This window comes from Chiloscyllium plagiosum, chromosome 22 (genome assembly GCF_004010195.1).
Source record: "Chiloscyllium plagiosum isolate BGI_BamShark_2017 chromosome 22, ASM401019v2, whole genome shotgun sequence".
Lineage (NCBI taxonomy): Eukaryota > Metazoa > Chordata > Chondrichthyes > Orectolobiformes > Hemiscylliidae > Chiloscyllium > Chiloscyllium plagiosum.
The window spans coordinates 27,135,468-27,162,385 of NC_057731.1; the positions used below are offsets into that span (position 1 = coordinate 27,135,468).

The 26,918-nt window shown below is 39.0% G+C and overlaps 1 protein-coding gene across 5 annotated transcripts in view; it reads left to right on the forward strand.

Annotated features, from left to right (window-relative positions):
- Window positions 1–26,918, forward strand: part of LOC122561142 (disintegrin and metalloproteinase domain-containing protein 12) — a 344,810-nt gene that overhangs the window by 224,596 nt on the left and 93,296 nt on the right. For all 5 annotated transcript variants that reach the window (XM_043712616.1, XM_043712619.1, XM_043712618.1 and 2 more), the window contains 4 exons: window positions 2,581–2,767; window positions 7,518–7,583; window positions 10,747–10,818; window positions 17,134–17,303. In XM_043712616.1, the coding sequence (XP_043568551.1) occupies window positions 2,581–2,767; window positions 7,518–7,583; window positions 10,747–10,818; window positions 17,134–17,303 (495 nt within the window). The remainder of the gene's footprint in view (window positions 1–2,580; window positions 2,768–7,517; window positions 7,584–10,746; window positions 10,819–17,133; window positions 17,304–26,918) is intronic.

Genomic DNA, 26,918 nt, shown 5'->3' on the forward strand with positions numbered 1-26,918 from the left:
ATGGATACAGGCCCAACTTATCTCATCTTTCCTCATAATATTTCCTCCTCTACTATCCGAGGTATCAGTTGAGTGAACTTGCTCTACATTGCTCCTAACACTTTTCCATTCTTTCTTAAATAAGGAGCCCAAACCTGTACACAGTACTCCATATATGACCTCACCAACATTCTACAACTGTCGCAAAACATCTATATTTCATTACGCTTGCAATAATAATTTGTTGTTGTTGTATTCTAAGATTTTGCGATTCATATACCAGGACATCCATAAGACCATAAGATACAAGAGCAGAATTAGGTCATTTGGCCCATCAAGTCTGCTCCAACATTCGATCATGGCTAATATGTTTCTCAACCCCATTCTCCTGCCTTCTCCCCATCTCCTTACTAATCAAAAACCTACTTATCTCTGTCTTAAATACAATGAGTTCCACAGATACATCACCCTCTGGTTGAAGAAATTATACTTCATCTCATTTCTAAAGGGTTGTCCCTTCACTCTGTCCCTCCTTACCTCAAACTTCTGCAATCTCTCTCTGTTTAAGTAGTACATTGCCTTTCTATTTTTCCTGCGAGAGTGAATGAGTTCACATTTTCTCACGTATTGAGCATCTATCATATTCCTACCCATTCCCTTAACCTGTCTGTATCTTTTTCAAACTCTTTATGTCCTCTTCACAATATAATTCTTTTATTTACTTTGTGCCATCAACCAAGTTGGCAAATATGTATTTGGTCCCTTCATCTAAGTCATTGATATAGATTGTAAATAATTGAGACCCTAATACTGATCCGTATGGCATACGGCTTATCATAATATGCCAACTGAAAAATGACCGATTTATTCCTCCTGCCTGTAACCTATAGGTAACCAAACCTCTGTCCATGTTAACATGTTATCCCCTACACCATGATTTTCTAAGTCCCCCGCTCTATCTTCTTTAATAAAAATAAAATCCAGCATTTTCCCAATGACAGATATTTAACTGGCATGTAGTTTCTTATTTTCTGACTCCCTCCTTTCCTGACTGGGAGGAGGCATATTCTCTATTTATTATTCTAATAAAGCCTTTCCAGAATCCAGGGAATTGTAGAAAATTAAACCAATGCATCTATTATCTCAGTAACCACTTTGTTGAGGACCCTAATATGAACACCATCAGGACCTGGAACTTGTCAGCTTTTAATTCTGATAATTTTCTCATTATGCTTTCTCTGGTGATTGTAATTGTTGTATGTTCCTCACTCCCTTTCAAAGTTAGTTAAATTATTTGAAGCTTGGTATTTGTATTCTCTACAATAAAGATAGATGCAAAATAACTAGAGAAACTCAGCAAGTCTGGCAACATCTCTGAGAGAAACAGTGTGAATGTTTTGAGCCCAATATAACTCTTCTTCAGGACTTTTTATATTTTAGATTTCCAGCATCTACTTTCATATGATACAAAATATCTGTTCAATTCATCTGCAGTTTCTTTATTGTCCAATATAAATTCCTCAGTCTCACTTTCTGGAGGGCCAATCTCATTTTACAAGTTCTTTCCATTTTTAAATACCGAAAGAAACTCTTACTTTCTGTTTTGTATATTCCTAGCTAGTTTTTTTTCTCTCTTTCCTCATTATTCTTTGAGAAATCTTAGATGTTTTAAAAATATTCCATCCAATTTTCTGGCCTAATCAACCCTTCACAGACTTACATGCTTTTCTTTTTGAGTCGAAACTATCTTTAACTTCCTGAGGTGACCATAGATATGCCTGCTTCTCCAGAGACTTTCAAGGGGTTTAAAGGTCTGTTTAAAATGTCTGCCACTGCATCACTCTGACCCTTAACCTAGTTTCCCATTCACTTTAGCCAATTCTGTCTTCATACTCTCTTATTACCCTTATGTAAGTTTAAAACATGAGTCTTAGACCCACTCTCTTCTCAAACTGTATGCAAAATTCAATCATGTCATGATCACTGCTACTGAAGGGCACCATTAGAATGAGGTCGTTAATTAATCCTATTTCATCCCAGGTTACCAGATCGATCTAGAGTAGTCTGCTCTCTATTTGTCTCCAGAAAGTGCAGCTCTAAGAAACTGTCTTGAAAATACTCTATGAACTCATCTTCCAGATTACCTTTGCCAGTCTGATTCATTCTATCTATATGTAGCTTAAAGTTTACCTGTGAATGGCAGCTTTTACACCTAAAAAAAACTATCCATATGTGCTTCACTATGGTATGATCAGACAAAAAAAATGGAAGCTACACCAAAGAAGGAGCTATTAGAAGGGATGCTCACAAGCTTTGTACAGAGTTGTTTTTGAGGAGGGTCTTGGAGGACAAGGTGGAGAAAAGCAGAGGGAATTCCAGACTGTGGGGCCTCATTGGCAGAAGGCACAACTATCAATGGTGGGAGGATTTGACAAGAGGTCAGAATCAGCACAATGGAGAGTTCTTGGGGAATGTTATAGAAGAGACTACAAAAAAAGGGCAAGGTGAAGCTCTGAAGTTATTTACTCTATTAGTGAAAGTTTTAAGTTGAAAGACTAGAATCTGTCTGTTTTGACCAATTTTCTCTATTTTCCTTGATAGGGGATTTGTTTCATTTGAAAATAAAAGTTATATATTAGAACCCATTGAAGGTGTCACCGATAACACACACTTGATCTACAGAGCGGAAAATCTTAAAGGAAATGTGGGTACCTGTGGACATAACTTCAGAACATCATCTACAACTGTGGACACTGACACTGAGTCCTTACAGAGGTCTTCTACAAGGGTAGGTTAATTGCATTTGCTTAAGGGAATAAAATACCACATGCAATGTGTGGCCAAGTAGCAATGATTTTTTAAGAAGCTTTCTGAAAAGAACTTCCTAATGTAATTATTTTGCAATAAATCTGTCACATATTTGAAGATTCCTAACAGATTTAATGTATATGACTGTTTTTCCTGGCAATTATCCTTAGCAATAGTCTATCTTTTAGTATAAAAGATATGAGCAGACACAAAGATGTTGGAGTTGGATGTTTTTCCTTTCATGCAAAGCAATTTTTAAAAAAAAAATGTTAGGATAAGCGCATTTTTAAACAAAAGTACGTGGCTAAGTGTCTTCTTCCAGTTCATGTAAAACTAGCATTTGGAAAATTGCGGGACACTAACTCATTGCTGTTAAGGTCAGCAGATGAGCAGAACATTCTGTGCCTAGCATAGCTGTGCAATGTCATAGGTTCATTGTTGAACATTGCAAGGAAAACATTAGATCTACAGTTCCACACTTGCATCCCATTACCCATTGATCTGATTTGCAGTTGAGGAATGAAGACTTCCCCAAATTAAACTTTGCAAATAAGTTCAAAAAGATGAAAAGTAATACAATGAAATCATGCATTTGACATTAAATCATCTGAAATATTTTAGAACTGGCTCTGGGTGGAAGGTAATATTAAGAACTGCTTTTCCAAGTGCAATAATGTTAGCTAGTGCAAGCAACATGGATATGCTTGCAAATCAAAATTACTATCCAGGTTAGTTGGACAGAATTTGTTTTGGTCAGTAATATTCAACACATGAAATTACATACAGGTCATTCTGCGATAACATGTCTTTCATCAACGCAAATTTGCCGTAACGCGATTGGGGACACTGTTTCTAAAGTATGAACTTTTAAATGTGTGTTGGCTGTAACGTGATCACATCGCCAACACTTTAAGTGCTGCTTCTAAAGCACAATTTTTCTATAACGTGGGATTTCACAAGAAAGCAACCATTGTGTTGTAGAAGAACTGATTGTGTATTAAATTAAAATTAGTTAATAAGAAGAAGCAACTGTTGGAGAAATGTTTTAAGAAAAACGCATCTTTAATGATTTTCATGTTCTCTGGATACCTCAAAGTACATCATGTCAAAAAGTTACTTTTGAAGTGTAGTCACTGCAATTTTGTGTGCAAAGGAAATAGTAAAATTTTGCAGAGTTGAAGTCCAATCAGCACACATTAAGTAGCAAGTTAATGTGTAATACTGATGTTAGTTTGGGAAGTGGGTGAATAACATTGACCAAGATATTGGGATGATTCCTTCTTCAGTTCAAATAGGGATTTGAGCTCTTTTATATCTGCATGAATGTGGTAATGGAACTTCTATTTAACATCAGTGAAACAGAACTAGATTGAAATGCCAACCTAGATTACAACTAGATGCTTAAATCCAAGAGTAAAGCTTGAATCCATAATTGTTTCATAATCCATTTCATACAAGGGAGTTATCAACTGCTGCTATCAATTGAACAGCACCGTTTTAATTCCTACCTTTCACATGCAGCTATAAAACATTTTCATGCATATTCTTTCTTAATCTGTTAGTGGTACATAATTCTCAGTATTTAATGTACAATTGTTAATGTAATAGCTACACTGAAAAACACTCACCAGTAATGTTGACTTGTGCTATTCATAAACTGTTACAAATCATTTGAGAAGAAACAAAAACAATTACATGTTTTAAATCAGATAAGGTTATGAATCTCTTGTTTATTACCTTCGCTTTTGAAATGTTTAACATGATTGTGACAACATGATGGATTTACAATCCAATCAAGTAATCTAACTGACTGTCAGTCTATACCCTTAACTGAAAAGAAATTAGCCAACAGTGTTCCTTTGTGTTATAAGATAATAAACATCTCCTAAGCAATCTTGACATTTAAATTGGGGAATTTATCACAAGTAGACTCAATACAACTGAATACCATTAGAGTTATAAGTGATTGTTTTTTACACTTTCACTTGTCTACCAGGGCCCAGAAACAGGTGTCTGTTTGGCTGTTAACATACTATTAACTTTGTCATTGGGAAACTGCCTCCAGGATAAGGCTCAGTTGCAAAGTTGAGTATGTAATAAGACAATGTTCTGTGTTCATTTCTTTTTTCAGCCTCAATTCCAGAAAGAAATTGAACCATTTAAATATGACAGGAAATTGTGAAAAATTTGAAAATTCTTCAAACAATAAAAAATCCAAGTTTTAAAAAGGTGTCTAATTTTCATGTTTTGTATACAATAAGAAAATAATTCCACAGAAGAGTGAGAAAATGTTCTGAGTCTCATACTGCCACAAGATTCCTATGTTAACATTACTAGCATATCAGGTGAATGTTGGCAATGTCAACATACAAGGCTTTTTATTAGCAGTGTTAATAAAATAGGATTTTGCTTATGATTAAAGAGAAATTGAACCCGATATGTGGTAGGCATTGTACATGTTGATGAGGGCCACATGTTTTAAATCTGAAGAATGTCCAAATTTCCCAATGTTTGGCACTCGAGCATTATCATCTGGCGACAGAAAGCTTTTGTGTCTCCAAACCAATTAATGACTTTGCCATGTAAGCGGAAAATGTTCAGTTTCCAACTTGTTTTCCCTGCATAGAAGAAATGCATTAAAGAGTATCTCCATTGGACATTCATATATATATATATATATATATATATACTATTGAAATATAAAATCCTTTGATAAAGCACCTTTCTGTACAGACCATGTACTAATTCTAGAGGGAGAGGTTTATACATGGAAATTTGAGACCTTCACATTTGGTTGAAGACACAGCCAGTGTATTCAGAGTTGGGGGTAAACTGAGTTATTGGAGGTTTGAAGAACTAAACAGGATGACAAAAATAGAGGAGGAATTTAGCACAGAGCTTTAAGTTCTAAATTCGAAATGTTCAGGGATTGACAATGTTGATTGGCTGGTCAAGTATGAGTGTAGTTGGTGAAAGTTAGAATACAGACAGCAGACCTTTGGATAAGCTGAACTTCATGGAAAATAGGAGGATGACAAGACGTGCACTGGATTAGGTAGGTTCTGGATGTATATTAGCATCTAAAAGGAGTTAGGCTAGATTTTGTGAGCTATTTTGTGTGCAGCCTCCAGCAGTCTCTTTAAGGATCATTAGCTTATCCAATGATCATCTAATACAGGTAGGTTGGTTCACTCAAATGGTAGATTGTGGTGCTAATAATGTCACAGTCATGACCAAAGACGTTGTTACGATTTGCAAGTCGAGGGTTCACACTTGTAGGCTATGCATTTGTCATTGCTTTGGGTGGTGCGGTGGCTACCTCACAGTGCCAGGGACCCAGATTTGATTCCAGTCTCGGGCGACTGTCTGTGTGGAGTTTGCACATTCTCCCTGTGTCTGCATGGGTTTCCTCTGGGTTCTCCGATTTCCTCCCACAGTCCAAAGATGCGTAGGTTAGGTGAATTGGCCATGCTAAATTGCCCATAGTGTTCAGGGATGTGCAGGTCAGGTGCATTAATCAGGGGTAAATGTAGAGTAATGGGAATTGGGTTTGGGTAGGATACTCTTCGGATGATCAGTGTGGACTTGTTGGGCCGAAGGGCCTGTTTTCACACTACAAGGATTCTATGATTCTAAGATACACATATGCACACAAGCTTTGGCCATTTGCACCTGCAAATTGGAGACCTACAGCTACTGCAGCACCTTGGTTTTCATATTTAAGCAACTTCACGTCCACTTCAGGCAACTTGTTCATTTGGTGCACGTCTAAAAATTACACCAGGTGGGCCTTATGCAATTAAAGGCCAGCTGTCATGACCTCTCTGTCAGATCTTCAATTACTGCCTTTATGTGATTAAAAAACAGTTTTTTAAAATGCCTCAATTTGTTTTAAATAATCTTGGTGAGACACTAATTAGAAAACAAAAATTTGTATTGCATTTTCAACAAAACATATCAGACAAGGAAGTTCACATGTGAATGTTTATCTTTTCGATAAAATTACCAACAGTTTGATGATGCATTTGACCCTTAGTTATATCACTGATGACAATAGGTTACATGGTTACTCTGAAAATGAGATTTGACACAACTTTGATAACCTGCAAAATTTTAAAACCCAACCTCAAGTTAATTGACTGTGTAGAAAGTCTAGACTCTCCCAACTCTAGAAATTTAAACTTGCCCTTGAGGGTTGGAGTTCTGAGCATTCCTGTATTAATGAGATGCTGGCTGGCTGAACGAGGTACTGCCTTTACAAGGAGTGTAGACAAACGGAGGTTGGGTTTTAGCAAAAGGTTTCAAAAACAAAAACAGAAGTTGCTGGAGAAACTCAGCAGGTCTGGCAGCATCTGTGAAGAAAAAGCAGAGTGAACATGTTGATACCAGTGACTATGCTTTCTCTCCACAGATGCTGCAAGACTTACTGAGTTTCTTCAACAATTTCTGTTTTTAGTTCAGATTTCCAGCATCTGCAGCTCTTTGTTTTATCTAACTGTCACTTGAAAAACTCATTACATTTAGTGTTGTATAGAGTTTAAAAATAGTTAATTATTTGAACATGCTTTACATGCCTGTGATGGTTAATAGAAATATTGGTGTGCCATTGTCACAGACACTTCTCAAGCTTTGTGATATCTTCTTTACTTCCTCCTCTATTATAGGGTATATAAATAGAATTTGAGAGCTTTATAGAAATAGCAACTTATTACCTGTACCTTGTTTTGCAGCACAAAAGAGACATATCGAAGACCACTAAATATGTGGAACTTGTTATAGTAGCAGACAATCGAGAGGTAGGATATGAACTTACTTTCAGTTCAAGGTACTACAGACTAATTTTTCAATTAGGTATAATTTTGCTATTTTTATTCTGCTCCTTAACAACTGCAAAAAAGTGCACCACCTTAGCAATATCTCATGAAATGTGAATGAATTAAGAAGGAGCATCTTAATCATTTGCTATGTGTCTCTTTTTGTTTGTCCACATTTTGTCAGCTAAGCGGATTGTCGACCCTCAGCCAGTGTCTTTACCTTTTCCATTGCAATTTTAGTGCAAGATTATGGGATTTCAGTAGTGAGACTTTCCACAAGAAATATGTACTCTTGGAATCCATGCCCTGTCAATCAATTGTTCCAGCAATTAATATGCTTTGATCTATTTCTGTTGTTTCTTTAATTATTTAGAAGTTAAGAATTGTTTTAATTGAAAAAATTTCCCCAAAATACCTGAGTAATCATTATCAGCCCATGCTGCAATATAATGAAATGTAGGAATTTAGGAATGGGCCAGACCACCTTAGAGACACCCACATCCTACGAAATTTCTCATATCTTACTGTCAAATCATTCACCCAGTATTTATCTGGTTTGCTGATAAAATTAATCTTTTCTTGCAGTCAGATTTTATACCTTTATCACTGTCACTGTGTGATGATTGACTAAAAAATGAGAATAAATTTCAATTTACATGTAAAACTGACATTTGCAGATTCGCCATGCAATTACACAGCATCCCCTCCCCCATCACTGTTTTTCTTTTTGTCAGTCGAGAGGAAAATCAGACTGATCACATGATGGGCTGCTGAAATGGAGGCAGCAATTCTTCATTTACAGCCAAAATGAAAAATCACCCTCTTAATTTTTCCCTCTTTAAATTTGGTACATCCATACTAAAACTTACAATATGGCCAAATTTTTATTTATTTATGTTTCTAAAAGTTTAAAAAGGCTAGTTCTCTTAGTTCATGACATGAACCATTTAAGAACATTAAAACATGTTTGGACCAGATTGCCTTGTGCAGTTAGCTAGTGGCCAAGATTAATTCTCATGCTGTGATTTACTGATCCTAAAGTTACGTCTCCACATGACCTGAGCTAATGGAAAATGACAGTGATACATAACATCATATTCTAACAATGAACACTGGTACAACTTACTTCTTCATAAAAGATGTCCATCCTATTCAAATATCCTCATGATTGTGACCTTCTCTGATCAGACAAACTTTGTGGCTGTAATGTATACTGTATTCTGTGAAAGCATTATAATCTCATCATTCATACGTAAGCAACTGTAACTCTATAATGCATTGCATAAAAACAGGCATTGAATATTTTTGCAAAAGTAAACCATATGCTATTAGAATCCTTGAAGAGATTGATAATATTTTAAAAGATGTAAAATTCCAGGGAATGACTGAAAGGATCACAACAAAATTTCACGATTTTATTGTAACACTAAAGGCAACTTTAACTAAGCTTTATTTCAGTAGAAAGTATTAATTCTAAAACTACAGAAAAGTTACTCATTGGCCTTAAAATAATCAAATGTCAACCTCTATAGTTGTGCTTTATTCAGTTCCTTAAACTGACATTTCATTCTCCAGGAACCAGTCAAAGGTGACTATTAACTCCCAGGGACTTGCTTAATTTCTTTTCCTTTCCCAGTCAGGTAACTACTAATCTAGAATTGACTTTTACCCTGAGGGATGAATTGGAGATTCTTCCCTCAAACCAAAACTAGGTGAACCTTCTTGCTCTGGTTAAACTGTCTAAAACTTCAATTTGAGCACAAGCTCCCACCCACATTCTATGTGGTGAATAATAAAGATTTGCTGCCTTTCTTCTGTGTGTGATATTCAGGGATATCTTAAGATAAAGCTCTGCGAATTTATATTACAATGGTTTGCTATGGATTCTTCACCATCCTGAATCCCACACTCTGGTAATGCGAATCGCATGGGCTTTCTATCCAGGTGGAAATGTGAACTAACTATCCTTTAGATCCCTAGGTCAGCTATCTGAAGATAAAATGACACTCTTTAAACATTTAGAAAACATAAAATTCTTAGCACTTCCATATGAGATGTTGAGACTAGTAATCTACCTAGAGTTATCGCAGATGTCTTTTCCATTGTCCACAGGTCTAGGCATATTGTACCTTTTTCCATTAAATTAATTTGGGGTTCACTCCCACCAAAGCAACCAAACTAGCCAAGCTTGTTGTCAAGGAGGATTTAGAGCAGGTCACATGATACTCTTTATTATTCTGTTTTTCTTCAAATTAAGCAGAAAGTTCAAAAAGATAGCAAACATCTAAACTTCATATTTGTAATAATGTGCACCCTGGACCTCAATCACTTGCCCAAGCTCACTTTTAAGAATGGGTAATCATCCACATGGGACAGGAGCAAAGTTCCAGTGCCTACCACATTTGAAATCTTGAGAAATCCCGTTAGGAATACTAGGAAAGATAATGTGCCACTTTCCCCACTTCAGAAAGTGTGTGCCCCTTACTATCTCCTTATACTGAGACTAGGTTTTAAAAATATTTTTTAAATTGTTGCATTTTTGGGACTGCAACCCTGATTTAAATGCTTGACTCCCATTTTGGCCCATTGTCTCTGATTGTCACAAATGTATGCCTGGTCCAGGATGCCAGACCCTGGGTCTAATCTTGTCAACAAGCTTCTTGAGTTCCTTTGAAAGTTGCAAATGGAGTACACCGATACACCCATATCTCTAAGTAACATTCAAGCTCAGTAAAAACTTAATCAGATACAAATAAAAATTTAATGCGCATCATTTGTCAGATAAGTAAGTAAGAACTAGGACCAGGTGTGGGCTATATGATCCCTGAGCCTCCTTCATGGAATCACTGTAAGATCATATCTGATTGTGTTTCACCTCTATTTCACTTTCGCATCGGATCCCCATGTCCATTGATTCCTTGAGAGTCCACTTTGCATACTCAGTAACTGAGCAACTACAGCCCTTTGGGATAGAGAATTCAAAAGGATAACAAATCTCAAACAGTTGTTGAAGTTAAGGTTGCAAGTCTCATAATCCAGTGTGCCATGAACATTTTAGAGAGGACCATAATTGTCAGAAGTGATAAAGTAAACTTCATAAGCCAATGTAAACATAATTATAGTAATCTTTTGTGTAAATCTCAAGTTTCAGAAACAAGGGAAGGATTTGGAAAAGACTAAACAGAGACTGATAGAAATTGGCAATTTTGTGGATAAGGTAAGTATGCAAAACAATATTTTGAAAGCAATTAATTTTGTCCAACTATGTGATAAACAGAGAAGGGAGTAAAATGCATGTGTGATAAATGTTGTAGTTTGAGAATCAATAGGAACATGTCCTTGCTTATGATTTCTGCTGATAAGACTTCATTGAGAGATGCTGTCAGCTAGAGTACACTTGGAATGGTGACAAGAATAAGAAGTGTTCGATAAGGCTCACCTCGTATCTACACCCAAAAAACTGAGCCTCATTTAAGTTCATCCCACAAACAAATCCTGTGCCCTGTGAGAGCCTTAAAAGATGCCTAACATAGTTTGAAACTTGTGGAAAAAGACTATGACTATCTTCTCAAACTGATTCCCCTCTACTCTAATCAGCACCAACAACTTCTGTTTGTTGGAAACCTGTAAATAATGAAGCGTCCCAAAGTACTTCACAGAAACATTACAAAACAAGGTCGATACAGAGCCAGGAGAAAGTGAGGACTGAAGATGCTGAAGTACCAGAGTCAAGAGTGCAGTGCTGGAAAAGTGCAGCAGGTCAGACAGCAATTGAGGAGCAGGAGAATCGACGTTTCAGGCATAAGCCATTCATCAGGAAAAAGACTGATGAAGGTCTTATGACCGAAACATTGATTCTCCTGCTCTTCAGATGCTGCCTGACCTGCTGTGCCAATCCTAGATACAGAGCCACAAAGGAAACGGGAAGTCAGTTGATCAAAAGCTTAGATAAGAATGACTTAAATGGAGAAAGTGAGATGTAAGCAGAAAGGTATAGGGAGGAAATTTCAGAGCTTGGAGCATGGCAATGGATTCTTTGGACACAAATGGTGGAACATTTATGATTGGGAATGCTCAAGAGACCAGATTTAGAGGAGGTCCAGATGTCGCAGACAGTTATGGCTTTGGAGGAGGTAGATTGGCAGGGTCACAAAGACATTTGAAAACAAGGATGAGCTTTTTAAAATCAAAACATTATTTGACCAGGAGTTCATAATCATCAGTGAACAGAACGGTGTTAGGAAATGGAGCTTGCTGGGAGTAAAGAATTGGACAACAACATTTTGGATGACCTCACATTTATGGGAGGGCAGAATGCGGGAGATCAGCCATAGTGCATTGGAATAGTCAAGTCTAGAGGGGACAAGAGCAAGGAGGACGAACTCTGAATAGATCAGCTGAAACAAGTGAAGATGGGTTGGAGGATTTGAGCTATAGGGAGAGGCTTAACAGGCTGGGGCTGTTTTCCCGGGAGCGTCGGAAGCTGAGGGGTGACCTTATAGAGGTTTACAAAATTATGAGGGGCATGGATAGGGTAAATAGGCAAAGTCTTTTCCCTGGAGTCGGGTATCTAGAACTAGAGGGCATAGGTTTAGGGTGAGAGGGGAAAGATATAAAAGAGACCTATGGGGCAACTTTTTCACGCAGAGGGTGGTACATGTCTGGAATGAGGTGCCAGAGGATGTGGTGGAGGCTGGTACAATTGCAACATTTAAGAGGCATTTGGATGGGTATATGAATAGAAATGGTTTGGAGGGATATGGGCCGGGTGCTGGCAGGTAGGACTAGATTGGGTTGGGATATCTGGTCAGCATGGAAGGATTGGACTGAAGGGTCTGTATCCATGCTGTACATCTCTATGACTCTACGACTCTATGAATAATGTTACTGAGATAGATAAAAACAATCTTAGAGATTGCTTGAATATGAGTTCAGAAGCTCATCCCAAGATCATATGTGACACCCAAGTTGCAATACAAACTGGCTTAATACCAAACTGCTGGCAGGCAGTAGACTAGAGACTGTAGTTAAGGGACAGAGTTTGGAGCAGAGACCAAAATGTCTTTAATTATAAATATTTAATGTTCACCAATATTAATACTTATCATCACATCATCATCCCAAAAAATGATAGTATAAATGTGGGACTGGAGACTAAAGGGTCATTCTTGGGGCAGATGGAGTCCTTAAGACAATTTTGTTCTTGTATTAAAGATTGGAATTTCTTTACCTTCGTTATATTATTGAAAGTTGTAATGAGATGTATTTGATAATTGTACTGCTTAGCATTCTTGATTCCATTTTCCCATGGAAATGAAGATGGATTTATTTTCATACTGTAAAGAGGAAGAGAATGACGGCATGAAAATTGTCAAATTAAAAATGCTTGCAGTCGAACATCAGAGAAGGTAGCTCTCCAATGCGGTGGACACTCAGTTACCAGACCTGCACAGTAAGAACTGCCACAGAAAACAATACTCACCCTCCATCGTCTCCAATAAAAACTATTGGAGAAATATGTAAACTTCTAGCTCAAATCCTACACCCAAGGAACATATTGTATGGAGCAGTCTAGTTCATCACTACCATAAACTCAATCCTCCCACGCAACAACAGGTGATGTACCCCACATTAGCCAGTTGTCAGCCACGGACACTTGCTTCAAGAGAGTTACACAGTTTGGTTCTCCAAGAACATTATTTCATGTTATGTGCTCATGATGTTGGAACAAGAAAAGGCCTGCTACTTCCAGACCCTAATGTTCACGAAAATGGTAATAATTGTAAGGAACATGACCAGCATTGAGGATCTTATGCAGGAATGAATAATTAGCACCAGAACAGTCTGAGGTCAAATAAAATTATTCTTTATGCGATGTGGATATGTTTGTTGCCCATCACTATTTAACCTTGAACTGAATAGCTTTGCTAAAGTCATCTCAGAGGCATGGCTGTGGAGCCGCAGGATGCCCAGAACAGGTAAGGATGATAGATTTTCTTCCTTCAGAACATCAGTGAACCAGATGTGTTTTTATGACAATCAACAATGATTTCGTGATCACCATCGTTCTGCCTTTAATTTCAGATTTATAAATTGAATTCAAATTGCACCAACTGGAATCTGCATTGATCACTAGGCTGGTGACATTACTGCTGCACCACTGTTTTCCTTCAGTAAATAACTAATATTGAAGATTGCTTCATAGAATAAATCACATCACACCTCCTTGTTCTCACAAAATGCTTGACCGATAATAAAATTCTAGATGATCTCCCAGGGCGATCAGCTGCTGACAGGCTTTCTTCCAGTACAAAAGAGGAGAGAGACATACCTGAAGCACATGAAGGCATTAGAGGAAGGCTTGAGGTACCAGCCATGCTCAAAGTCACTAGCAATATGTCCACATGATGAAACTTACTGGTTTAAGGCACAGGCTCAGAGATTAAATCACATACTATCATGTCTTCCAGGGACTGTAACATTCTTTTGTTTGGACAATCTACAGAACAGAGTTAGCTGCTGTACTGGAGGACCCCAGTATTTTAAAAACACTTTGTTGTGTTTTTATCCACCTCTTCAAACTCATCAATGTAACTTTCTCCAGGGTAATCTACAGGTTGTGAGATACTTCCTGCAATATGCTATAGATGTGGATAGTGAATTACGTCCATATTGCATCTTAACAATTATGTTTATAGAATCTATCTCCATTTGAAATGTATTCTTCTGGTCGTTACTCTTATGAATGTGTTGAGATCTGGATTCTCTGGGTTTTCAGCTCAGGATGATCATCTTTCACTGAATATCCACTGCAACTTGTGCTTGCATAGCGTCTTTGATGTATCAGAGAAGCTTCGTAATGCAATTCCGGAATGTAGGCTCTTGACAGCTGAAGACGTGACTCCCAAATATCTTCTGCAAAAAACAATGGAGTCTTCCCTTTATTTCACTCCAGGTTTTTATTCTCTACCATGCTCCATGCTTCACTCAGCAACAACTCTTTTACTTCACTAATTGCTTACAAGTAAGCTCCTTGATGCTAGTTCTCAGTGGAAAATACTGTATGACAGAGTTGTTGCGGAAATGGTAGGAATGGTACTTCCCTGAGTGGTAGTAGATCATGTAGGAAGTGCCTGGGCTGCCATTAGAGTGTCCAACCTTCTTTTTGAAAGGTACTCCATGAAGTGACATACAAAAAAACCTTCTTAGCAATGCAGATGGTGACAATGCATCTGGAAGACCTCATTGCTGAGTACAAAAGCAAAGCAAAACTTTGGGAAAGCACGTGAGGCTGAAATGGATTTGGATCATTCTTCTACTGAGAAGCTCACCTCCAACCTGATGGTGGCCTATCGACACTCTTTGGTGTTGTCTCAGAATTTGTCGAGCCTACTTATCTTTAACATGGCTCTCCTCCATTAATATTTCCCCGATGAGAGAATGCATTAGATTAGATTACTTACAGTGTGGAAACAGGCCCTTCGGCCCAACAAGTCCACACCGACCCGCCGAAGCGCAACCCACCCATACCCCTACATTTACCCCTTTAACCTAACACTACGGGCAATTTAGCATGGCCAATTCACCTGACCTGCACATCTTTGGACTGTGGGAGGAAACCGGAGCACCCGGAGGAAACCCACGCGGACACGGGGAGAATGTGCAAACTCCACACAGTCAGTCGCCTGAGTCGGGAATTGAACCCGGGTCTCTGGCGCTGTGAGGCAGCAGTGCTAACCACTGTGCCACCGTGCCGCCCACATTGTTAACATCTTGTAAGTGTCATAGTCTCTGTCCTCGATACAAGTGCTTACATGCCAATATGATGACAATATAAGTTGTTGGCTTAGATAAAATGTCTTTGCAAATTAGGAGTGGCATTTATTACATCCACTGTGAGTCAAAAGAGCAACTGCTAGGTTTTGATGGTGATTAAGTGTTTGAAGAGATTTTCTTTTGTATTGGTGAGTACTCTTGACCACAAAAGCTTTCCCTGGAGAGAAAAGAATCAAAAGCTCAATTACCAGCAACAATGGGGACTGATTGAACCCTTGATTGTGCTAGTCACCTGCCTCTAGACAACCAATGAAATCCTCCAATAGCAACCTGTTACCACCACTAGTGAGAAACCTTGCCATCACAATATCTGTCTATTTTACTTTTCTTGGAACAGAATGATAATTTTAAATAGGAAGTTCTTTCCAATCATTGTTATCATAACTGCAGTTAAATTCAATAATTCTTAGCAAATGCAAGATGCTGCATCTCTACCCTGACCATTCTGTTGTTTTTCATGAATGATGATTGTTCTGGCTGTGGATGAGTCACTACAGCCACCAACTGTCCAACCCCACCTTTACTTTTGGTTTTGATCCAGATACTTTACCAGTTCTTATTTGGTATTTATTTCATTTTCATAGTAATTGATTCGGGAAACTCTAACAGTGTAGATATTAACAAATGGTTACCATCAACTCTGTTTAATCAGGGGATTTTGACATTTTTTTTCTGTTCTTTCATAGATGTGTAAGTTCTGGTCTTCGGATGCTTTTGGAAAATGTTCATAAAAGATATAGAGACCAATAATTTTGATAGATTATTTTGGTTTTAGTGAAATGATAGACAATTGTGAAGAATGACAAGAACCAATATGATAACGTGTGATGGTTTAAAGTAACTGAAATTATTAGCCCAGATTTTGTGGTCAGGAGTAAAGTGAATTTGCTCACTACTAATTTTGGAGTAAGCTTTCCATAAAGATCTAGTGCTCTCTATGACATGGATTCCCTCATTGCAGATATTAATTTGAACCTGGCACCAGGTTAAGGGGACGTTTAGGCATCAAACAATAGTATTATCATCAAACAATGTGAGTAGCCAATCACATTGAAGAATTCTCACAGACAACAAATCAGAAAGATAAAGGCACTGATTATTCTTTATTTTTAACATCATTTTATTGAGAGTGAAATAAAGAGTGGGACATAAATAGTGAATTAAGAAAGAAGTTAAAAATCATAAATTTTATAAATAACATCACTTTTGAAAATGTTGAGTTCTTTTCATCATATTTGTGGAATGTCAGAAGTCATCCGTTAATTTTTCAGTGCCCATGAGATTATTTGATGATAATTATCATAATTATTATGTTCATACACAATTAAAAGGCCCAGATGCACCTCATTTAACTTCTACTTGATTGCAGTCTATGGGGACATCTACAGCACACCTGATGAAAAAGCATTGAATCAATGATGTTAACTTATAAATGTCAGTATTGAACTGTGTTTGTGTAGTCTCTGGGATTTGCTGTAGGTTTTGGAGGGGTGATGACAGTGAACACTTAGTTTAGTTGTTGCAACATCCAGCCAATGATTACATATTGTGATTAAATATGACCCATTTATGACTTTTTGGAGGTTTCATTGTCTTATAATGGATGTAACTGGTATTAAATGATGATTCACTGAACTACTTACAGCTAATATATGGCCCCTATGTTCCTTTGCGTATAATACTTATTTTATTATAGTTTTACAGATCCTTGAATATACGAGTTGCCCTTGTTGGAGTTGAAGTTTGGACTGACATGGATAAATGTTCAATAACTGGAGACCCATTCGCCACACTCAATGAATTTCTTGACTGGAGGAAAATGAAACTACTGTCCCGTAAACCACATGACAATGCCCAACTCGTGAGGTGTGTACTGCATGGTACAATTAATTCTGTAGCCATGGAGTCAACAAGACCCAATCATATGTGCCACAATCGTAATACATCATACAGTTGCACTCTTTTCTCAGTTATAGTATTAGAGATACACAATCCTTTATCCGAAATCCGATTTCGGAATAAATTACATTTTCACCATGAAATTTCTTTTTAATTACTAAACAGCAGATGAATGGGTGACTAGTATGAGTGCTGAGTCACACTTGATGTCTGCCAGTGCTGGGCCACGCTACCACATCTCATCAGAGTGATGTAGTTCGAGTGGATGTGGAGTTGGGTCACCTGTTTGCATGCCAAACTGACGTTCCACATTCCACAAAAAATATTTCAGATTTTGAAGCTTTTTTAATTTCGGAATTTTGAATAAAGGATTGTGTACCTGTATTGCTAGTTTAGTCACATCAGCTTTGACCTTTTGATGTTGACACATTTACATTTCAATCAAGAGTGTGGTGGAAAAGCACAGCAGGTCAGGCAGCATCTGAGGAGCAGGAGAATTGATGTTTCGAGCATAAGCCCTTCACTTTCTTCATATTTACATTTCAAACAGTTGAAACAAGAGGAGATATACGAACAAGAGGTTCCCATTTGCCCTCTCAAATCTGAGTCACCATTCAGTCGGATCTGTATATTCTCTCTTTGTACCCACTTTTCAGAATCCTTCATATCCTCATGTAAAAACAATTGACCAAGTTCAATTTTAAGGTTGTCTCCAGCTTATGGAAAAATTCAACTTAAAGTCGTAGAGTTTTACAGCATGGAACTAGATCTTTTGAACCAAACTGGTCCATGCTAACCAAAATGTCAGTCAAACAAACCCCATTTCCCTGCACTTGGCCAATTTCCTTCTAATCCTTTCCTATCCATGTATTTGTCCAAATGCCTTTTAAATGTTGTTAATGTACCCACCTCAACCATCTCTGCCGGCAGCTCATTCCATATACATACCTGTGTAAAACAGTTGCCCCTTAGGTTCCCTCTCATTCTTTCACCTCTAACCTTAAACTGATGCCCTCTGGTCCTTGATTCCCCAACCCTGGAAAAAACAATGAGTGCATTCACCCTATCCATGCCTCTCATGATCTTATGCATTTCTATAAGGACCCCCCTCAGTCTCCTCTGCTCTAAAGAAAAACATCCCAGCTTGTCCAACCTCTTCCTATTAACTCAGACCATTGAGTTCTGCCAACATCGTTGTAAATTTCTCCTGCACTCTTTCTAGTTTAATAGCATCCTTCCTATAGCAAGGTGACAAAAACTGAACATCATACACTAAGTGTGGCCTCACCAATGTCCCTACAACTGCAATATAACATCCAAACTTCTATCCACAAAGCCCTGACTGATGAAGGCCACTGTGCCAAAAACCTTCTTCACTGCCCTGTCTACCTGTGACTCCACTTTCAGAGAATTTTCCATCTGAACTCCAAGGTCCCTCTGTTCGAGGACTCTTCTTAAGGCCCTACCATTCACCATGAAACTCCTACCTTGATTTGACTTTCCAAAATGCAAGACCTCACACTTGTCTATATTAAACTCCATTTGCCTTTTCTCAGCCCTCAGCTGATCAAGGTCCTGCTGCAATTTCTGATAACCTTCCTCACTGTCCATGATACCTTCTATTTTAGTGTCACCTGCAAGCTTACCAATCATACCTTGTACATTCTCATCCAAATTATTGATATAGATAACAGACAGCAGTGGGCCCATCACTGGTCCCTGAGGCATTCCACTAATCACAGGCCTCCAGTCCGACAAGCATCTTTCCACTGTTATCCTCTGTTTCCTACCATCAAGCCAATTGTCTATCCAATTTGCCAACTTGCCCTGGATATTATACAGTCTAACCTTCCAAATCAGCCTATCATGTGAAACTTTATCAAAACCTTTAATGAAATCCGTATAGACTATGTCTACTGCCCTGCCCTCGTCAGCCTTCCTGGTCACTTCATCAAAGAACTTTAATAAATTTGTGAGACATAATCTCCCACTGACAAAACCATGCTGACTAATCCTCATCAAACCCTGTCTTTCCAAATGCATGTATATCTTATCTCAGAATCTTCTCAAATAACTTACCTACCACAGATGTTAGGGTTACTGGTCTATAGTCCCCAGGTTTTTCTTTGCAGCCCTCCTTGAATAAGGGCATAACATTCACTACCCTCCAGTCTTCCAGGACCTCACCCATGGCTAACGATGATGCAAACGTATCAACCAGGGACCTGGCAACCTGTTCTGGACAATCATTGAATCTACATTGAAATCTCATTGAGATACAAACAAGATGTATTAATCAGAATGAGTGTGACAGACATTATAATACTGGTCTGTATACATCCAGTCCACCACATAAACACTGCATCTCATTATGCATTAAAATGCCACTTTACTGCCAGTTTCAAGGCAGGTCAGTTTCCATGTTAAGACATAAGTTCAGATGAATGTTGTGTGTAAGTTACAATTCCAGCTCTCAATATAAAAAAACATTTGAAATTGTTGATTATGGAGAGTAAATTATCTCTAGAAGTACTCCACCAGTTTTCAGATCATGACTACTCGTAAAATTCTCCAACTAATGAAATACCTGGGCTGAATCTGAACTCAGCTGATGATTAACAGAGTTAGACCAGAAGAATAGTTCTCATGAAAGATATTTACATAAAATCTCATGTAGCTTTACATGTGCCAAATCACGACAGGAAAGAGAGGTGATAGCAAGGAACAGCAATCTGAAACAAACAGCACCTCATAAATTAACTTCTCAGTTAAAAGCAAAGGATAAGTGAACTCAGTTGGAATCCTTCTTATTTGTGTTTAAACCACTTCCTGTTCACTGGAAAGTATGAGATTCTGACAATAATTAATGACAACGGCTTTGTAAAATAAATGTTGTGCTATCAAAAGGAGCTGAAAATCCACATTAAATTTATTTCAGGCACCAGCCGACAGCGGGATATCACATGAATATTGCCAGTATCACTAATCCTCATTTCTAGACTAGAGAATTAAAGGCTGCTGCTTTTCAGTTTTTATGCTAGATTTCTGCTGAGTGCCTTGATTCCTTTCTGGAACCTGATACCATAGGCATTAGGGACGTGAAATTTAACAGAGATTATCAGTAGGCAATTTAACCATGGGGTCATTATGGACAAATCCAAACTTGTCCTCAACAATTGCTTTTACAACAAAGTCATTAGATAATGATTAAGACTAGAAGTTTGGCTGAATTTTTCCACTGTTATCTAAGATGCCACAGCCAACTGTAACACCTCTAGTACAGTCCTGCTGAGATCAGCTAACTGAACACAAACCAGGAATCAAACCCAAATTTTATGGCACAGTTTATTGAAAATCAAGTGAGACCGTAATTTGAATCTGACAGCATCAAAGAGTAATTTATCCACAAGTAAATTCACTGCCTTAATTTTGTATAAGGCATTTTTTTTATTTTAGACTTCATGTTCACTCTTTCTATATTATATGAGAAAAAATTATTGAAAGAGATAGTAACAAGCTCCAAACTCACAGTTAATCTATTGTACTTTAAATTAGGATCAGTTATTAATAATGAACTGAATACGTTTATTTTTATGATGAAATTCAGCAAAAGGATTTTCCATGCACTGTTTGTCATGTCAAACAATGAAATAATACCGGTGGCAATATGGAAAATGTATTTCTTCTGAAAATATAAAAATAAATTACCCCAGAAACCTCACAGGGAATAAATCATTAATTCTGGATCTAATTTTTTAAATGACAATCTGTCACAAGGATAAAATGCTTCAAAACCTTGGACAAAATTTAATTTCACCACTGGAAGGGGGCTGAGACGTAACTGAGTGATGGTGGAGGACGGGGGTACAGCAGAGGTGCCTTTGGTGGTGGTGATAATACATATAATCAGTTCAGAATCTATGGGGTGGAGAGCCTGATGTCTTCCTTACCATTTCATCCAGGGCTGGGAACGTCAAGCAGGTCTACCTGCCCAGGCCAATTAAGCCCAATTTATGACCACTAAAGAGGCACCATGTAAGATCAGTCATAATGCAGCTAAACAGGTTTAATATCAATTTAAACATCCTTCCAATAAGTCAATGGCAAACATTGAAAGTAAGGAAATTTCCTGGTCAATCAGCCTTCTGAGTTAAAAGACTCCACACACACAAAAGACTCCATAAGCAAGTGTTAACATTGTTCTGAGGGACTACCGTACATGCATGAACACTCAATGACAATCTCATATACATACACAAAAGCACAATTACATACAAACATATACAATCACACCAACACAATCACGCATCCTCTCTCTCTCTCGTTCTCTCTCACATACACACACACACAAACACACACATTTTTTTAACAGACATTCTGCTACCTTTGGTAGAATACTTTGATGACTTCCCTTCTGACACAAAATGAAGGGTCTGTGGAGCTTGTTTCCATGGAGAGCCCATTCAGCACACTGGGAGTGAATTTACTGGTTGTGACAATGATCCCATCCACTTAACAGACAGTCTGTGGTTACCCTTCTTCAGGGAACATTGATGGGAACACTGACAGGTTTAAATGTCATTCAGGCAGCAAAGGTTCTTAAAGGCAGAGCTGTATTCAGTCAGAGTGCTGGCAGGTTTTTAGTCTCTACAGTGGCACGGGAAGCAATAGCCACTATTGGTATCACAGCAGGCCCAAGAGAAATAACAATAACGGAAGCCTTGCAAGAGAGATGAGTGGAGTGGGCATTCTGAGACGAGTCAAGAAGTCCCCAGTAGTAGTGGAGGGCTTTCACTTTGAGGGAAAAGGGACCTCAAATCAGGATGAGAGGGGGCAGTCCTTGCTGCAAGGGGCATGCTCCAGAATAAATGTTGGCTCCTGCTCCCACTAAGCCTGAAAGGAAGTCCTCAGGGTATACCATTAACTGGTGTTCAAGTGGCCCCCAGCAGGATGGCTGCCCTCAGCCTTCCCTGCTGCTGACAACTGGAGGAATTTGAAAAGGCAACTGACTATTCCTATCTCTTAATGTCTTCCCAACCCACTACACAGATACCCCATCTCCCAATTTGCTGCTACAGTGAGGAGTGGGAATGAAATTCTGCCTTCTTGGAGAGCAGGGGTTATAAGCTAAAAAAATCAATAGCCCCACCTGTTTATTCCTTCCACCACAGTTTCTTGACTGAGAGCACTAAATTACCTTCACTTATGAACATTCCTCAAGTAAACATGGTCCAACTAAAGATTTATCCTTCGTGTTTTGAATCCACCCTGGATCACAGGTATCTCAGTGATGTACAATGTTCCACAGACAGCTGTTCTCACTGCATTCTGAGATCCACAGTCAGTGCCATGCATCGTTACATGCACACTCATGGCCACTCTCTCCAACAGCACTGTTTCACGCTGGCTCAGAGTTGCATTGTCCCTCCAGTTTCACTGCATCTTCTGGCTCATTTGACAGGCTAACAAGAAACTTTTTCTTTTCCTTTCGAGCATTAAGGAACACACGATTCAACTCAAGAGATACCCATAGCCCTCTAGAACCTTCCTCCCCTCCCCTTCCGCTCGCTGATAATGAACGTTCTGTACTCAAAAAAGGTTTCAGTTTTGTCCCTCTAGGTCCCCAACTTAATGAATTTTGGGCACAACATGACTCTTCTTCCATCACTTTCACCTCCATGCCCATTTCTTTGGACAAGAGCCCTCTCCCCATCCAACAGACCCCTTCACCCACCTCCTAACACTCTCACTCCGCTTAGACTCCTCCCTCCGGCCTTTTACCTGCACCCTTTATTGAGAATTGTCAATGTGACTTTGGTTGTCTCAATTTCTCCACACACCCCCCCTTCCATTCCAAGTTATCTCCCCAAGAACTGACTGCACTCCGTGCTCTCAGATTCAACCCTGACTTTGTCATTAAACCTGCTGACAAAGGTGGTGCTGTTGTACTTTGGCATATTGACCTCAGCATAGGCTGAGCACCAGCTCTCAGATACCTCCACCCATCACCCCTGCACCATGACCCCACCACAGAACACCAGGCTATTGTGTCCACTGCAGTCACAAGACTCATTTCATCTGGTGATTCCCCTCCCCCACTGCCTTAAAACTCATAGTCTCACAACCCCGAACAGCTTAACTTTACCAGTTTCCCAAAATTCATAAACAGAACTGCCCGGTCAGGCCCATTGTTTCTGCCTGCTCCTGCCTCACAGAACTCATCTGTTCCTACCTTGACTCAGTTTTTTCTCCCCGCACCCAGAACCTTCCCACTTACATCTGTGATTTCTCTGATGCTTTATGTTACTTTCAGAATTTCTAGTTTGTAGGTTCCAGACGCCTCCACATCACCACAAACTTGCAATCCCTTTACACATATAATCTCTCATCAGGACGGTCTCCACTTCTTCGTGGAAGAAAAGGCCTGAAATGTCCCCATCTAACACCACTCTCCTCCGCCTGACCAAGCTCGACGTCACCCTGAGCAACTTCTATTTTAACTCCTCTCACTTTCTTCAGGTCAAAGGTTGGCCATGGGTACCTGCATGGGCCCCAGTTATGCCTGTCTCTTTGTGGGGTAAGTGGAACATTCCTTGTTCCATTGCTATTCCATCCCCTAACCAAAACTTTTTCTCTAGTAGATCAATAATATCATTGCTGCTTCCTTCTCTCACCCAGAATTAGAAACGTTTATCAATTTTGCTTCCAATTTCCACCCCATCCTCACCGTCACCTGATCTATCTCTGACTCCTCTCTTCCCTTTCTTGATGTCTCTGTTTCCATTGCTGGGGTTAGGCTGGCCACGAATATTCACTACAAACCAATTGACTCCCACAATTACCTTAACTATATATCTTTACACCCCACTTCCTGTAAAGACTCTATTCCATTCTTCCAGTTCCTCTGTCTCTGTCACAACTGTTTTGATGATGCCAGTTTGACAAGGGAGCTTTGAAATGTCCACCTGCTTCCTCAACCAAGGCTTCCCCAGCACCATAGTTGACAGCGCCCTCAACTGAATCCAAGCCATCTCCCACACTTCAGCCTACTTGCCCCTTCTTCCCTCCCACAACAGCGATAGGGTCCTCACCTACGGTCCACTAGCATCCACATCCAGAGGATCATTACCTGCCATTTCTGCCACCTCTAGCGGGATGCCACCGCCAGACACACATTCCCCATCTGTCTCCTCCATTGTCAGACTTCCACAAGGACCATTCTTTTCAGGATACCCTGGAGCTCACCTTCTTCACTCCCAACACAGCTCCATGACATCTTACCCTGAAACCACAGAAGATGTAACACCTGCCCATTTAACGCTTCCCTCCTCAGTATCCAAGGGCCCAAACATAGCCTCCAAGTGAAGCAGCACTTTACCTGTACTTCATTCAGTCTAGTCTATTGCATTTTCTGCTCAGAATGTGGTCTCCTCTACATTGGGGAGACAAATCATAAACTGGTGACTGCTTCACAGAACAACTACATTCTGTCTGCAAAATGTGTTTCTATTTGCTTGCCATTTCAACACATCACCATGTTCCCTGGCCAACATCTCAATCTCAGGCTTACTGTATTATTCAGAGAAGCTCAGCGCGAGCTGGAAGAACAGCACCTCATTTTTTGCTTGGAAACTGTACAGCCTTCTGACTCGATATCGAGTTCAACAATTTAGGGCTTGAGGTACCTTTCCCATGCCCTTACCCCAAATCCGTCAGACCAGGCCTTGTTATCACATGATGGAAATGTGTTGCTGGAAAAGCGCAGCAGGTCTCCTTGTTATCACATGGTCTGTTATACAAACTACCCATTATTAGCCACTAATAGCCCCATTAGAAACCATTAGGCTGACCATTATCCACTCCTTTACCACTCGTTTACCACTTACACCTTCCCCACCCACCCTATCTGCTGCATTAAAAAATAACTTTTTCCTGTTCTGAGGAAGAATCACTGGATCTGAAACGTTAACTCTGATTTCTCTCAATGGATGTTGCCAGAGCTGCTGAGCTTTTCCAGCAATGTCTGTTTTCGTTTCTGATTTCCAGCATCTGCAGTTCTTTCAATTTTTTAAACATGATCCCAATGCATCTTCTTCAGTAATGACTCCAGCTCCCTCTGGATCCTGAGCAGCCAGAGGATAAATGTCAAATCAGCATTTAACTGGTTTCTCTTGTCAACCCGAAGGTCCTACCGTCATGGGAGACCCAGATCTGTTGTTTGGTTTCTGGCCTGTTTCCCAACTGTAGGCCCTGTGCCTGAACTAGGGCTACCTTCAATCTACATAAATGTTCCTGGGGAGGAATTCCCAGTGATCCTTGGATTGGAGAGATACACAGCTCCTGACAAACATTGAGGAAGGCTAAATAGGCAGGAAAATTGTTGTATTCCCTTTTAAAATTATTTTGAACTATGGTGGTCAGCTGCCAACAAACATTGGAGAAGCAAGAATAAAGCAATCGACGTATGTGAAGACAGATCCCATATTTGGTTCCCCTTCCCAGTTCTCATCCTGTGATACATAAAATCTAGTTAATTCCCAAACCCTTAGCAGTGGAAACTTTTTGAAGTCAGGAATTGGACTCCAAAGCATATTTCTCCAATGAACATTAGACATGTTTCTCCAAGTTATGTTTATTTGTTAGATTACTTATATAATGAAACTCATGGGACAGTTTTCCTAACACATTGATTCCTGAGGAAAATGATCCAATAGGTGCAATCCCTGCAGTATTGATTATGCTGATGGAGTTCTCAAAATATCTCTGCTTGTAATTTTTCTGCAACTCATTGACACATGAGTGATGATTCCATCACAGGCTTTATATCATTAGATCTGGCTCCACACAGAAAAAGTACTGGATGTGAAATGTACCCATGAACAATTCTCACAATTGAAAGCCAGAGTTCTGAGCTGGGAGTATGGAACATTGCTGTTTCTTATTACAGCATTGAGGAGTGTAGCCAGCGAATTTCACTTTTTACACATTAAATCCAAATGCTTTCTCTGCTCCAGTATAGAGCGGGTACTTAGAAAAATAAAGTGAATGTTAACTTAAAAATAATATATTTTTATAAATTTGAGAAGTTTAATTTACAATTAACAGAGACTTGATTATGTTAAAACGTATGTGAAAAGTAAATAGCTTTTGAATTGAATTATTACAGACCAAGTTACCAGAATGGTATTCCCTCTTCACAAATGAGCTCTTTCTGCATTCTTACCTCACTGCCAGACTAAAATGTCAATTTGGAAAACATACATTTTTACTGCATCAAATCACATCCAGATTGCTCTTTAATTTTCTTCTAACGATGGAAAGGGATCATGAACATCCATCTGAAATTAGCACATGTGCAGAATAAATGTAATCTCCCTATCCAAATCATCAACAGAGATTATGAATAGCTGGGACCCAAGCATTGATCCTCACAGTATGCCTCCAGTTAGCACCTGCCAATTGGAGAATGATCCTTTTATGTCTGGGCTGTTTTGTCTGTTAACTGATTCTCAATCCATACCAAACATAATACATCCAAATCCATGTGTTTTATTTTATTTACAATCTCCTGTGTGGAATCTT